Raw genomic sequence first — 12,422 nt, 5'->3', positions numbered from 1 at the left:
GTATAGAGCGTTTAACGTAAAACTCAATATTTTCGTAGGGGTTAGCACATATATTTTGAAACAGAATTCAAAAAATATAACAATATTGCTTTAATGCATAGTTACCTCATGTACTAATATATGATGATGGTCAGAGAGGTTTGGAACCTTTGATGTCTCCATTTCTGTAGAGAATAACGATTTTATAACGATTATTCCACTAATTTAGGGAGTGTATGAAATTTTATTAAATTAATTTTTTTTTTAAATTGAACGATGCTCATGTACCATGAAAGAGATTTTAGCATACATTAATACAAATGTAGATTGTGGTTATAAATTTTAAAACAATATTAAAGATTATAGGCTTCAGTATATAAATTAATTTACTGAAATTCAATATTTTTGTATTGGTTAACACATAGATTTTGAGAAAATTTCAAAAAATATGACAATATTATTTTAATGCATAGTTGCATCCTGAACTAACATATGATGATGTTGAAAGAGGTTTGGAGCCTTTGTTGTTTTCTTTTGTTTCAAGAAAATAGCGATTTTATAGTGGTTATTCCACCGATTTAGGGAGTATTATGAAGTTTTACTAAATTAATTCATAAAAAAATTGTAACGATTTTCATATACCATAAAAGAGTGTTTACCATACATTAATACAAATGTAGAAAGTGGTTAGAAATTTTAAAACAACACTAAAAAGTTTAGGCTTCAGTCTATAGAGCGTTTAACGTAAAACTCAATATTTTTGTAGGGGTTAACACATAGATTTTGAAAAAAATTCAAAAAATATAACAATATTGCTTTAATTCATAGTTTCCTCGTGTACTAATATATGATGATGGTCAAAGAAGTTTGAAACCTTTCTTGTCTCCATTTCTCTAGAGAATAGCGATTTTATAATGGTTATTCCACTAATTTAGGGAGTATATGAAATTTTATTAAATTAATTTTTAAATAAAATTGAACGATGTTCATGTACCATGAAAGAGAGTTTAGCATACATTAAAACAAATGTAGAATGTGGTTAGAATTTGAAAACAACACTAAATATTATAGGCTTCAGTATATAAATTAATTTACCAAAATTCAATATTTTTGTAGAGGTTAACACATAGATTTTAAGAAAATTTCAAAAATATAACAATATTTTTTTAATGCATAGCTTTTTTTTTGAATGAATGTAAAATTATATTCAAGCAAAAAAAAATGTGTTACATCAAGTGCCTCGGTTTTTGATTATATACTATTTTAAACTATGCTATGAATTTAAACTGTACTTCCTTCGTGATAATGGAACATCCCTTGTTCCAAACCATGTGCGCCGTCCCCTCTCCAAGTAATGACCTGTTGCTCTCACAGCAAGCAAATGTAGCCTGATCGTTTTATCTATCAACTTGCTCAAGATGGCAGCATCTTTTGGCTCTTCTCCGTGCCTCCTAGAGTTCCTCTCTCGCCAGATACTATGAACTGCAGCCTGAAGCGAATATCTGACGAGAAACATTTCAGTGGGAGGATGACTTGTACCAGAAACCAAGGCCGTAATAGCATTCCAATCTGTAGTGAATTGGTCTTTTAGGATTTCTTTAACCAATGTTTCCCATACTGCAGAGGAATACGAGCACTGGAAAAAAAGATGTTGACAAGTCTCTTGAACATCATAACAGAGGACACACTCTGTGTTTATTGAAGCATTCCAAACTTGCATTTTATCCCCTGTTTGCATCATGTTTCTAGTTTTAATGCATAGTTGTCTCCTGCACTAATATATGATGATGGTCAAAGAGGTATGGAACTTTTTTGTCTCTGATTCTCTATAGAATAACAATTTTATAGTGAATAGTATATCAAAATGGTTTAATTAGCTATAAATACAAATAAAACTATAATATATGTTTTAGGTAAGAACATATTTATTGGAATCGAACTACTGAACCGAAAAATGAAGTTTATGTTTGGCTTTAGATACTATAAATTATCTGAACGGATTCTATATCTTTAAATTAAAAAAAAAATCAAAATCTAACTAGAACCAAACGAATAACCAAATTTCTATAATATATTTTTAATATAACTGTAAATATTAACTAAATTTAGTTTAAAATAAAATATTTTAAAAATATTGTTCATAAAATGAATAACTATAGATTTTCCAAAATTTTATATCTATACTATCTTAGTTATCTAGTAATTTTATTTTTATCTGAAAAACTAAACTAAATTGATGTTTAACTCGAAAATCTTGAATATATCTGATTGTTTAATCTGAATTAACTGAAAACCAAGAACTAAACCAGAACATTGAGGGGTTTTATATCCTCAACAACTAATAATCCATTTTTTTGTTGGTTAACTCGTAAGAATCAGGTGTTGTGAAGGCTAGGGTAGAAGCGCACAGCAACAGTTGCCATTAAACCAAATAAACCGCTAATAACCGTCGGATCAATCTTTAACTGGTTAAGCCCGACAAAAGCGGGGGGAAATAAACCAGAACAGAGACTAGTATATAAATGAAGAAACAGAGCAGAAGAGGAGATGTGATGAGCTTCTTCTTCTTCTTCTTCTCCACAAGTCACAAAAAAGTCAAACAGACGCCGAAAACGACGCGATTCTAGTTCCATCGTCGATCTGATCTTCTCTCGGTAATCTACGCTTCGGATATTTTTAGCATTTATATCCGCCGAATATTCCGGCGAATCATTGACGGACATCGAGGCTTCATCCTCATTTTCTTCGATCGCTTTCGTTTTTTTTTTTTCTTTTTAATTTTAAAATTGAAACACCGATCTGGAGAATAATTAATTACTTTCTATTGATGAAGAATCCACTTTGATCATTGTGATGATGATGTGGAGATTTTCTCTCTGTTTGGTTTTAATGAATTTGCTTTAGTGTTGGTTGTTTGTGATTGGCCAGTGACAAATCATTATGATTGATATTTAATTATTTGGTGACAGGTTGAAGAAGAAGAAGAGGATAAAGTAAGCATCGGTCCATGGCTGAATGATAATAGTTTTATCTCCGGAGGTTCGGAGTTTTTTTGAGGAATCTAATATGGCAGTCTCTTTCCCTCGTCTTCCGAGGTGGTTGTGTGGTGGTGGTGGTGGTGGTGGTAGCACTAAGAAAGACTCAAAAGGATCATCTCCTTCACTGAAGAAGACTATTAAGACTGGATCTTCTTCTTCTTCGGTGAAGAAGATGAAAAGAGGATGGGTTGATAGAGGAGGCGAGGAGGAGGGTAAGATGGGGAATGTGCTGTTCCCTGAACCAGATGATCCTGAGTGGTCCATTGGTTGGGTCGAGCCGCATGGACCTGGGTTTAAAAGTGAGGATGATACTGGTGGTGGTGGTGGGTTTGTGGTTCTTGTTCCTTGTTACAAGAAAGTGAATCAGATTCCAACTGGCTTCCTCTCTCCTGCTTCGGGTATATTGTTTCTTTCCTTTTTCATTTCATCATTAATTTCAGTTATTTGACTTATAGTTAAGCTCAGTGATTAAGTTTGTAGCTTGGAGCTTTTCTTAATTACCGAGTTAGAAGTGAATTTATTACCATAATTGCTTTTGCTTGTTTAGACATTGAGGATTCTGAACTGAACTCTGTGTGTGGTTCTGTTTGGAATTAAAATCTGCAGATAAGAAGAATATGGAACAGTGGCTGTCGTCTATGGGGAAGCTTTAATAAGCTGGAGGATTTGTGAAGATCAAGACTGTTTCTCTCATTGTGTTTTTAAGTATTCAAAAATTAAAAATCAAATAATCAAAAAAACCAGAAAAAGATTTCGTGGATAGGTTTTCTGGAGACTTCTTTTGGTTCTCTGTTTCAAGTGAGTGACAACAAAACATCAAGTCATCCCTCTCAAGAATCTTACTACTAATGGACAAATGTGATGGTGATGGAGACTTGGCAGCATAAAATGAATGAAGAATGATGGATTGATATGCTATGAATATGATATATGATTTGAGTACTGGATATTTTTCATGTGGGTGTTTGGAGTGAAGACGTTTTCTGCTTCTGTGGTCTGAGATTATTGGGTTTGTGAACAAACAAAGAAAAAACATTTTTCTTTTTGTTCTTTTCTGATTGATGATGTGTAATAGTGTACATAGATGTACATAAGTTTTTGTTTATATTTATTTTTTCTTGAATCACATGTCATGTGCTTACTTTCGACAACAACACAAGAACCATGCACGTTATAATCATCAGAAATCTTGGCAAAAGACTAACAAAGTACACTCAAACATGTGACAGCACACGATTTTGATCAGAGACAAAACTTCGTTTCATTATTTCTCGTTGGAATCTTTTGGAGTTGTAAACGCCTGAGGCCGAGTGAATTGGAAGCAGGACCAGAAAGTCCTTGTTGTGAAGAGTAGGACTCAAGTAGGTTTTTAACCAGGTTGAAATCTGCATCACTTGGTGTAAATTCATCCTTCCAAATATCATTAAAACAAAGACTCAACCTAATAAACTCACAACAACCTACAGAACAAAATGGCTCCAAGATGGATATGGAAGAATTACCCCGTCTTGCTTATATGAATGTTGATTCACATGTTCAAAACTCTTCTCACGAGTTGAGTTCTTAATCTCCTCATTCATTGTTCCAGAGTAGGATTCCATAAAACTTTCCTTCTCATCCTTGTCAGTCTCTTCTCCTTCGCTATCATCTTCGAAGTCATTAAAATCCATCTCCATCTGCCTCTCTTGAAGAACAGATTTTAACTCATCTTCACCATCGTACAGCCTAGAATCATTGTCAGAAACAGGAACGCCCTACGTAACAAACGCAGATGTGAATCAAAATAAAAAAGTTAGAAACCTTTTGGGTTGAGTTTATACAAAAGAAACTAGCTAGGAGGAAGCGTGTGCTGCTCGTTTGTTATGCCAGTCTTGAATAAGAGCACGAAAAAGTATGGTTGGGTGTGAGAAGTTGATAGTCTAGTACTCTCGTAAATTTTCAAAGATGTGTCATGTCCCATGCTTAGCCATTCCTCTATAGCGTCAAACTCATAGGAAAACACGTCCGCTGCAACATGTGTATTCTTCATCAGCTATCCCCATAATCCTATTGTAATTGCTTTTGAAGTTTTTTTTTTTGGATCTTTCTAGTTGATATCATGTATATTACGCTGTAATATGAAACTACATATGTGTCCCCATGCATGGCCATTTATCCATGCATTTTGTTGTGCGTGAATAATGATTTGCTTAACGAATACGTTACACGTACCTAATTAATAAAAGTACTATTAGTCATGAAGGCTACGTGGACGAATTGACAATTTTTGAAGCATAAAAGTTGGTAATGTGAGTTTCTTTGTTGCATTTTGGAAAACATATTATGAAATATCTCCCAAACGGCCAACTCCATCAAGAACTTTTCCTACAAGGAAGTCACTGTGGACTATTCTATTCAAAACATTAATGGCCATGAATGTTTATCGTTTCTAAATGCTTTTCTTTTTGGCTTCTTATTTTTTATAATAGCTTTCCAGTTTTCTAGTTTTTGATTTTTGACTATAATTTTAAAATTGACTTTTAAGATTTGTTTGTATGTATGCCTTCTTCACCTTTATTTTCTTGTTCGGTAAGGTTGAAATTACTAACAGATAATATCTAAGTATTTAATTTTTAAAAATATAATTTGAAAATAATAATAACTTATTTTTAATGAGTTAAACAAATTATGAGTAAAAATTATCAAAGAAACAAAAACAAAGTCTTAGGAAGAAAACATGCTTTAGGTGAAAGCCAAGTAATATAGCTTTGTATTCTTCGTTAAGAATTGGTGAAAACTAGGCTTGAGCGTTTGGGTACCCGTTGGCATTCGGGTCGGGTTTTTTGGATTTTGGTTATCTTTTATAATACTTCCTAGGTCTCATTCTATTAAATTTGCAAGTACGGGTCGGATTCGGATATAACACATCGGGTTCGGATCGGTTTTGTATCACATCATAGAACCCATAAAGTAATCATATATCATTCGGATTCGGGTTATATCGGATCGGTTCGGATATACCCGAAATAAAATCTAAAATTTAAAAGTAAAACATAAGAAATATATATTTATTTATATATAATTAAGTATTTAAGGTAGTTATTTAAATTTTAAATACTTATTGTTAGATAACATATCAAAATAAATATGAAATTGAATATTTGAAGTATATATTCATGTTTCATATAATTATATTGTATATTATTTTGGACATTCGGATCGGTTTCTTCGGATATTTTTTCGGATTTTACGGTTTTTTCGGTTTTTTGGATTATCGGTTCGGGTTCGGTTAATAATACTTCGGGTTCGGATATGTTTTGTATCACCTTACAAGACCCATTCGGATATTTTTTACATTTCGGACCGGATACATATCGGATTTTTTGGTTCGGGTTCGGTTCGGATTTCGGGTTACGGATATTATGCCTAGGCCTAGCGAAAACCTTAAAAATTTTTAGAAGAAGAAAAAAAAATACTTTTATTAGAATCTTGAACGGGTCACAAAAATTAGTCTTTGACCCCTCAAACACTCTAAAAAAATATCATTCGAGGCTTATATTAATACTGTTCTTCCTTCTCATTTACAAGTATGAGTGAGTTCTTCAGTTTGCGTCATTTTATTTTTCAAAGCAAATTTTTTTTTGTGTATGTAGATGGGTTGGTGGAAGAAGAAGAAGTCACGAGCGGTTGTTAAAGAACAGACGTGGGACAGAGACCAATGGAGAGGAGAGAAAATTCTAGAAGCGCTAATCCAATGCTGTGATGGCAAACCAAATCCCATCAAATTCTTCACTGCTGATCAAATCCTCAAAGCCACTCAAAAACATTTTTGCAAGTGTAACATCCTTGAAAAGACGTCAAAACATCTCCGAGTGTAGTCGTGTTTCCGAATTATATTTTCATGGGAAATGGTATTCAGGTACGCTCGATGACCATCGCATGATTCTACTTAGGAAAATGAAGTGAAGAAGTCCACATCCCCCTAGAGACATCTGCACTGGACCTCCTAAGGACGTAGCGATATCTTCGATGGTGAGTGGTCACAAAAATTTCATGAAGTTGGTTGGGTGCTGTATTGAGTTTGAATATCCAGTCATAGTTTATTATGGTGGAGAGAGACAATACTCACCTGTAGATTTGAACAAGATAGTGTCATGGAGAAGGAGAATGAAGATAGCAGAGGAAGTTGCAACTGCTTTAGCTTGCAACTGCTTTAGCTTATCTTCACGTTGCGTTCCCAAGACCCTTTGTGTATAGGAACATGGGGTTGAAAAATATATTATTAGATAAAAATGGCGTAGCGAAGTTGAATGATTTATCTTATTGTGTCTCGATTCCAAAAGGAGAAACACATGTCAAGCTTACTTGGGCTGGTAAAGACTACGATTACATGGACGATGATTATATATTCAACCGCGTAGTGTCGGAGAAAACTGATGTTTTCGGGTTTGGAGTTTTCATGCAAAAGCTTTTGACCGGAGAAGAAAATTTTGAGGAGCTTTGTGGTTGGAAGAACTGGAGAGAGAAAAACAAGTTCCCAAAGTGGTTGTCCACGTACATGGGAGAAGGAAGAATGAATGAGATCGTAGATCCAAAGATGAGTGTGGTTTTAGAAGAAGAAGAGCGTTGTCTAATGGAAGCTTTTCTTGTCCTCTCAGAAAGATGTATTGGTCTTAGAGGGGAAGTTCCAAAAATGGTGGAAGTGGCTAAGGAACTAATTAAGGAGGTCATTAAAACAAGGGGAATAGAGAAAAGCACGAGAGATGTTGGAGAGGTGTAGAAGTGATGATAGGTTCTGTTTTTTATGCGGTGAATGACTTTCAAAGTTTTAATCTTATTTTCGGGTATTTTTGCTATAAGAAAAAGAATTTTGAGTCAGTTAATAAGGAAAAAGAAAGAAGAAATATGAGTTTTGAATCATTATTTACCTTTTTTTCTTTTTTGATAAAAGGACGTTATATTTTGTATCAAGGGGAAGAAAATTTTGCCGACATGTTATTAAGAGCATGCATCGCTGTCCAATGTGGGTCGAGGTTGCTTAGAGCACCATCAGACCATCATTAACCCTAGCACTCCAAGTGGGGTGCTTAATTTTTTTTGTTTTTTTTTTGTTTTTTTCTCTGTTTAAAAAAAAAAAAACGAACCAATCGCGTGCCGCCACGTGTCAGTGGAACCCGCGAAACAGTTCAAGCAGCGACGCCTAATCAGGCGTTTTAAGCACTCTGTTTTCTTGTTTTATGGTGGGTTCCACCAAGAAACACTCCATCGAGCACTTGCGTTGATGGTGCTATTAACCACTTGGGGTGCTTAATTTTTTTTTTTTTGGTTTTTTCTCTGATTTAAAAAAAAAAAAATTAAAAACGAACCAATCGCGGACCGCCACGTGTCAGTACAAGCATTGATGCTAAATCTGGCGTTTTTGGCACCCCTTCTTCCTCTTTTATGGTGGGCCCCACCACTAAGCACTCCTTTAAGAGCATGATTATTGGGGGTTCTTAGGGTGGGGTTCTTAACAGAATATAAGAACCCGTCTCTTAAAAAAGTTAAGAACCGGCTCTTAAAACTCTTATTTAAGAACCGGTTCTTAGCTTTTTTTAGTTAAAAATTAAGAGACGGGTTTTTATATTCCGCTAAGAACCCCACCATAAGAACCCCCAATAATCATGCTCTAAGAGCAACATCATCGCTGGCTCTTAATGAGTCTTTTAGGGTATTTGTGAATTAAAAGAAAATCAAAAATGATGCATGAGGTAAAAGACGTATCTTAATTAAGGGGAGCAAGGGACGGCTCTTGTAGCCACGTGTAGGCAAATCAGAGGTGAGAGGAAAGGTTTGTTTTTTTGCTTCTGTTCTTTCTCTCTCTCCCGAAACAGCGACTCTCTCTCTCTCACTAGCTCCTCGACTGTCGGTGGCTCTCCTCGACTGTCGTTGGCTCTCTCAACTGTCGTTGGCTCTCTCTGTCGGTGGCTCTCCTCGAATCGCTCAGGAGAGAATCAGAGAGAAGCGGGAAGAGATGAACCGTTGAGCGTCTTCAACGGTACGTCGATGAGAACGACAACCTCATCAGTCTCGTCAAGAAGCTCCCCGAGAAGCTCCATCACAACATCATGGCAAGTTTTTCAATCCATTCAACGGACAGAACATCGAAGCAGACAGTTGATGTTTTGAGGAGAAGAGACAAGACTTTACAGTCTCAGATTCATTCACTTAAAGCTGAGATTGATGACTTTCAAACGGAGGCTTCGTTCTTTGCTAACACTGCTTTAGAAGCAGCGGTATGCTTCTTCTGTTGGTGCTTTATCCTTTTTAGTTATGCATATGCATCTTAAGTGGTGTTTCTTTAATAGGAAGGAGTTCTTGAGATTAGCTTGATGTGGAGGAGAGCGAGCTCGATGTTGTGAATGGTCTTGGAGATAAAACAGACGGCAATAGGATTGGATATGAGGAATCTGTTCTTGAGAAGCCACAATATCTCAAAAAAGGTTAGCTTTATAATCCAAAAGCAGTTCAGATATAAGAAAAGTTGACTTCATTGTTGAATTAAGATTGAATAATCTCCCATTCTCTAACCAACATCTGATCTTCTTTTATTACCAGAGGATCAATCACGGGGCGGAATCCCCCAGGAAAACGCTGAAACATTGAGAGACACATTGATACAGCTTGGGAATATGGTGCTAGAATGAATCAATCAGTTTTATATTTCATTCTTCCGTTGATGGTGTATGTGGTTATAGGCACATTGATACAAGTATATGTGCAGATACACTGGCCTTTCAGGCTAAGAGAAGGAGCGAAAAACATGTACATAAGATGCACACACTGACACTTGTATGTGTTCTTTCTTCTTACATATCACGAGCCAAACAAACTTGTACATAGATCTCATTGCATGCTCTACCTTCTCTGTGCCTTGAATCTTGAAACCGGTTTTGATGGCTGAGACCCTGAAGGCTGCTTACATATACATAAACAAACAAACACATGCAGTAAGAATCATATTTTCAGCATTGTGAGTGTCGTATGGTAGAGACATACAATGCTGAAAATATGATTCTTACTGCATGTGTTTGTTTGTTTATGTATATGTAAGCAGCCTTCAGGGTCTCAGCCATCAAAACCGGTTTCAAGATTCAAGGCACAGAGAAGGTAGAGCATGCAATGAGATCTATGTACAAGTTTGTTTGGCTCGTGATATGTAAGAAGAAAGAACACATACAAGTGTCAGTGTGTGCATCTTATGTACATGTTTTTTTTTAACAACCTTTAACTAGGAACCTGGCAATAGACCACTTAAATGTTTGGGTTTCCTAGCTTGTCTCTTAATTCACTTTTTGTGCTTAAAAGCATTAAAAAATTAATAAGAACCCTTAATATGGGTCTTTGCAATAATCATGCTCCAGGCATCTCCATTAAAGATGATTTTAGGCCATCATTATGGGAGTCACTTAACTGGGTCTTTTAATTTATCTAGGAATAAAAAAAATGGAAAATAGCAATTAACATAAGAGACGTGCCTTAGTTAAGCAGACGCCTCTTGTGAGCCACTCGTCAAGGTGAGAGAGAGAGAGAGAGAGAGAGAGAGAGAGGAGAGAGAGAGAGAGAAGCTATGGAGGAAGAGGAGCACGAGGTATACGGTGGAGAAATCCCAGACGTCGGAGTTGGATGGATTGATTGATTTGGTGTTGGTAACAATAGGAGTTGGACGAGATGAAGAAGCGATTGAAAGAGATTGACGATGAAGCTGCTGCTTTTCGTGAGATGCAGGCCAAGGTTGAGAAGGATGTGGGACCTCAAGTTTGGTTCTGATTCTGATTTGTTAGCGGCAGATTCAACCTCTCTCGCTAAGATCCTCTGTTTCCAACAATTAATCATTTAAATATTAACATTTTTATATTTTATATATATGGAGATGAATTTTTTTACTCTTATTTTTTCCTTATCGTTACGAAACAAAGTAACAATTTGTAAATACTACTTTTAATATGCTGTTGTTGTCAATACAAACTTTTCTTAAGGTAACTAACTATCTAAAACACATAGTAAATAAAATTTTCAAACTATAAATAAAAGATTAATGTGAAAACTAAAGCTTTACAAAAACATTACTTCTTTTTTTGTCAACACAGAAACTTACTTACAAAACGTTTTCATCTTAAAACTTATAAGAAGAAAAAAAAAATTCCCACCGTCTACTAGGTTCACTATTCTAGTATTCTTTTTCTCTCGGCTTTCATAATTGTTATTTCTGGGTCGTCTTTCGCGATGGATTCCCCCACTGCTTCTCTTTAGAGGATGCAATTATCAAGTGGGCTCCGGGTCAGCAGTTGGGTTTTCCTGGTTATCAACCTATATAACAGCTTCTACTTCAAGGAGCCCAAATGCCATCCTCCTGTTGTTAACTTCCTCCGATGGATCCCTCGAAACAATTATTAAACTCTCAGAGTTAGAGCATCTGCATTGAAGGTTCAATGCAGAGGTTCACACTTTTCCCAAAAAAAAAAATATTAAAATATTCTTTTTTTTGTGAACTCAGCTCCTGCAGGTTCACAGTTCATCACTGTATCGCGGGCCCCACTCTACGTGGTGGCTCGCGATTGGTCTGCTTAATTTCTTTTTTTTTTTTTTTTCAAATCAAACGAAAAAGTAAAAAAAAATAATAAAAAATTAAAGTTATGAACTCCACTCAAAGTTCATTGATGCAAATGTCCTTAGTGTTTGATATATGGGTTTCTTTCATTAAGGTTTTAACATGCAACATGTGCCACATTTTAATTATATACAATCAAAGTTTAGAATAAAAACCCCTTAAAATACACAAAAAGGAGAAATTTCGATGTCATAGAGATCAATCAAAACTAAGTGAATACAAATGTAAAAACCAAACGAACAGACTGGATATCATGGCCCGAGTAGTTTTCACATCATGTAATTCAACTTAACTTTTCATAATCAATCATATAACATCGAAGTTCCCCTTTAAGGTTTGAAAACAAAAAAAAAAACATTTATTTTAAGAAAACAACTTTTAAGAGTAATTTTGATATTGTGAGTGATCAATTTAGAAATTAAACTAAATGAAAACAATCCGTGAAGACAAAAACAATCTTACAATCTCTTACGTCCAATTGATAAATCAACTGAATGGCCATATGGATCGAATAGTTTTCACATCATGCATCTTAAAGTTTTCATAATTAATCAAAACAATATCTTAAAAAAAGTTTGAAATATTTTTAATTTCTTTTATGTTTATTCAAAAAAAAAAAGAGAGATGATAATAGAAATTTCATAATCAATCATATAACATCGAAATTTCCCCTTTAAGGTTTGAGGACAAAAACAAAAACATTTATTTTGAGAAAACAATTTTTAAGAGTAATTTTGATATTGTGAGTGATCAATTTAGAAATTAAACTAAATGAA

At 34.9% G+C, this 12,422-nt stretch overlaps 2 protein-coding genes and 1 pseudogene across 3 annotated transcripts; 2 read left to right on the top strand and 1 right to left on the bottom strand.

The window, feature by feature from the left end:
* Positions 1-2,521: 2,521 nt before the first annotated feature.
* LOC106324969 lies at positions 2,522-4,143 on the top strand. 2 transcript variants are annotated; one of them, XM_013762974.1, is made up of 4 exons: positions 2,522-2,633; positions 2,949-3,157; positions 3,227-3,415; positions 3,624-4,143. In XM_013762974.1, the coding sequence occupies exons 2-4, from the start codon at positions 2,995-2,997 to the stop codon at positions 3,668-3,670; spliced, it is 399 nt and encodes a 132-aa protein (XP_013618428.1). In that variant the 5' UTR covers positions 2,522-2,633; positions 2,949-2,994; the 3' UTR covers positions 3,671-4,143. The 2 variants fall into 2 exon arrangements, with proteins under 2 accessions (XP_013618428.1, XP_013618427.1); XM_013762973.1 differs by having other exon boundaries at positions 2,949-3,415.
* Positions 4,144-4,259: 116 nt separating this feature from the next.
* LOC106324607 (protein ecdysoneless homolog) lies at positions 4,260-5,059 on the bottom strand. Its single transcript, XM_013762539.1, has 3 exons — positions 5,018-5,059; positions 4,520-4,771; positions 4,260-4,427 (listed from the first exon to the last, which is right to left on the bottom strand). Exons 1-3 carry the CDS (start codon positions 5,057-5,059, stop codon positions 4,260-4,262), a joined length of 462 nt encoding a protein of 153 aa, XP_013617993.1.
* Positions 5,060-6,616: 1,557 nt separating this feature from the next.
* LOC106324606 lies at positions 6,617-7,776 on the top strand (annotated as a pseudogene).
* Positions 7,777-12,422: the final 4,646 nt, after the last annotated feature.

This window comes from Brassica oleracea, chromosome C2 (genome assembly GCF_000695525.1).
Source record: "Brassica oleracea var. oleracea cultivar TO1000 chromosome C2, BOL, whole genome shotgun sequence".
Classification (NCBI taxonomy): Eukaryota; Viridiplantae; Streptophyta; class Magnoliopsida; order Brassicales; family Brassicaceae; genus Brassica; species Brassica oleracea.
The sequence above is the reverse complement of the archived record's forward strand: the minus strand, read 5'-3'. Positions and strand labels throughout refer to the sequence as shown.

Coding starts and splice junctions, on each gene's coding strand:
- LOC106324969 (XM_013762973.1), top strand. CDS start 2,995: ATGATAATAGTTTTATCTCCGGAGGTTCGGAGTTTTTTTGAGGAATCT. Junction 3,416..3,623: donor CTTCCTCTCTCCTGCTTCGG/GTATATTGTTTC, acceptor TAAAATCTGCAG/ATAAGAAGAATATGGAACAG.
- LOC106324607 (XM_013762539.1), bottom strand. CDS start 5,059: ATGGGGATAGCTGATGAAGAATACACATGTTGCAGCGGACGT. Junction 4,772..5,017: donor ACACATGTTGCAGCGGACGT/GTTTTCCTATGA, acceptor TTTGTTACGTAG/GGCGTTCCTGTTTCTGACAA. Junction 4,428..4,519: donor ATTCATATAAGCAAGACGGG/GTAATTCTTCCA, acceptor GATATTTGGAAG/GATGAATTTACACCAAGTGA.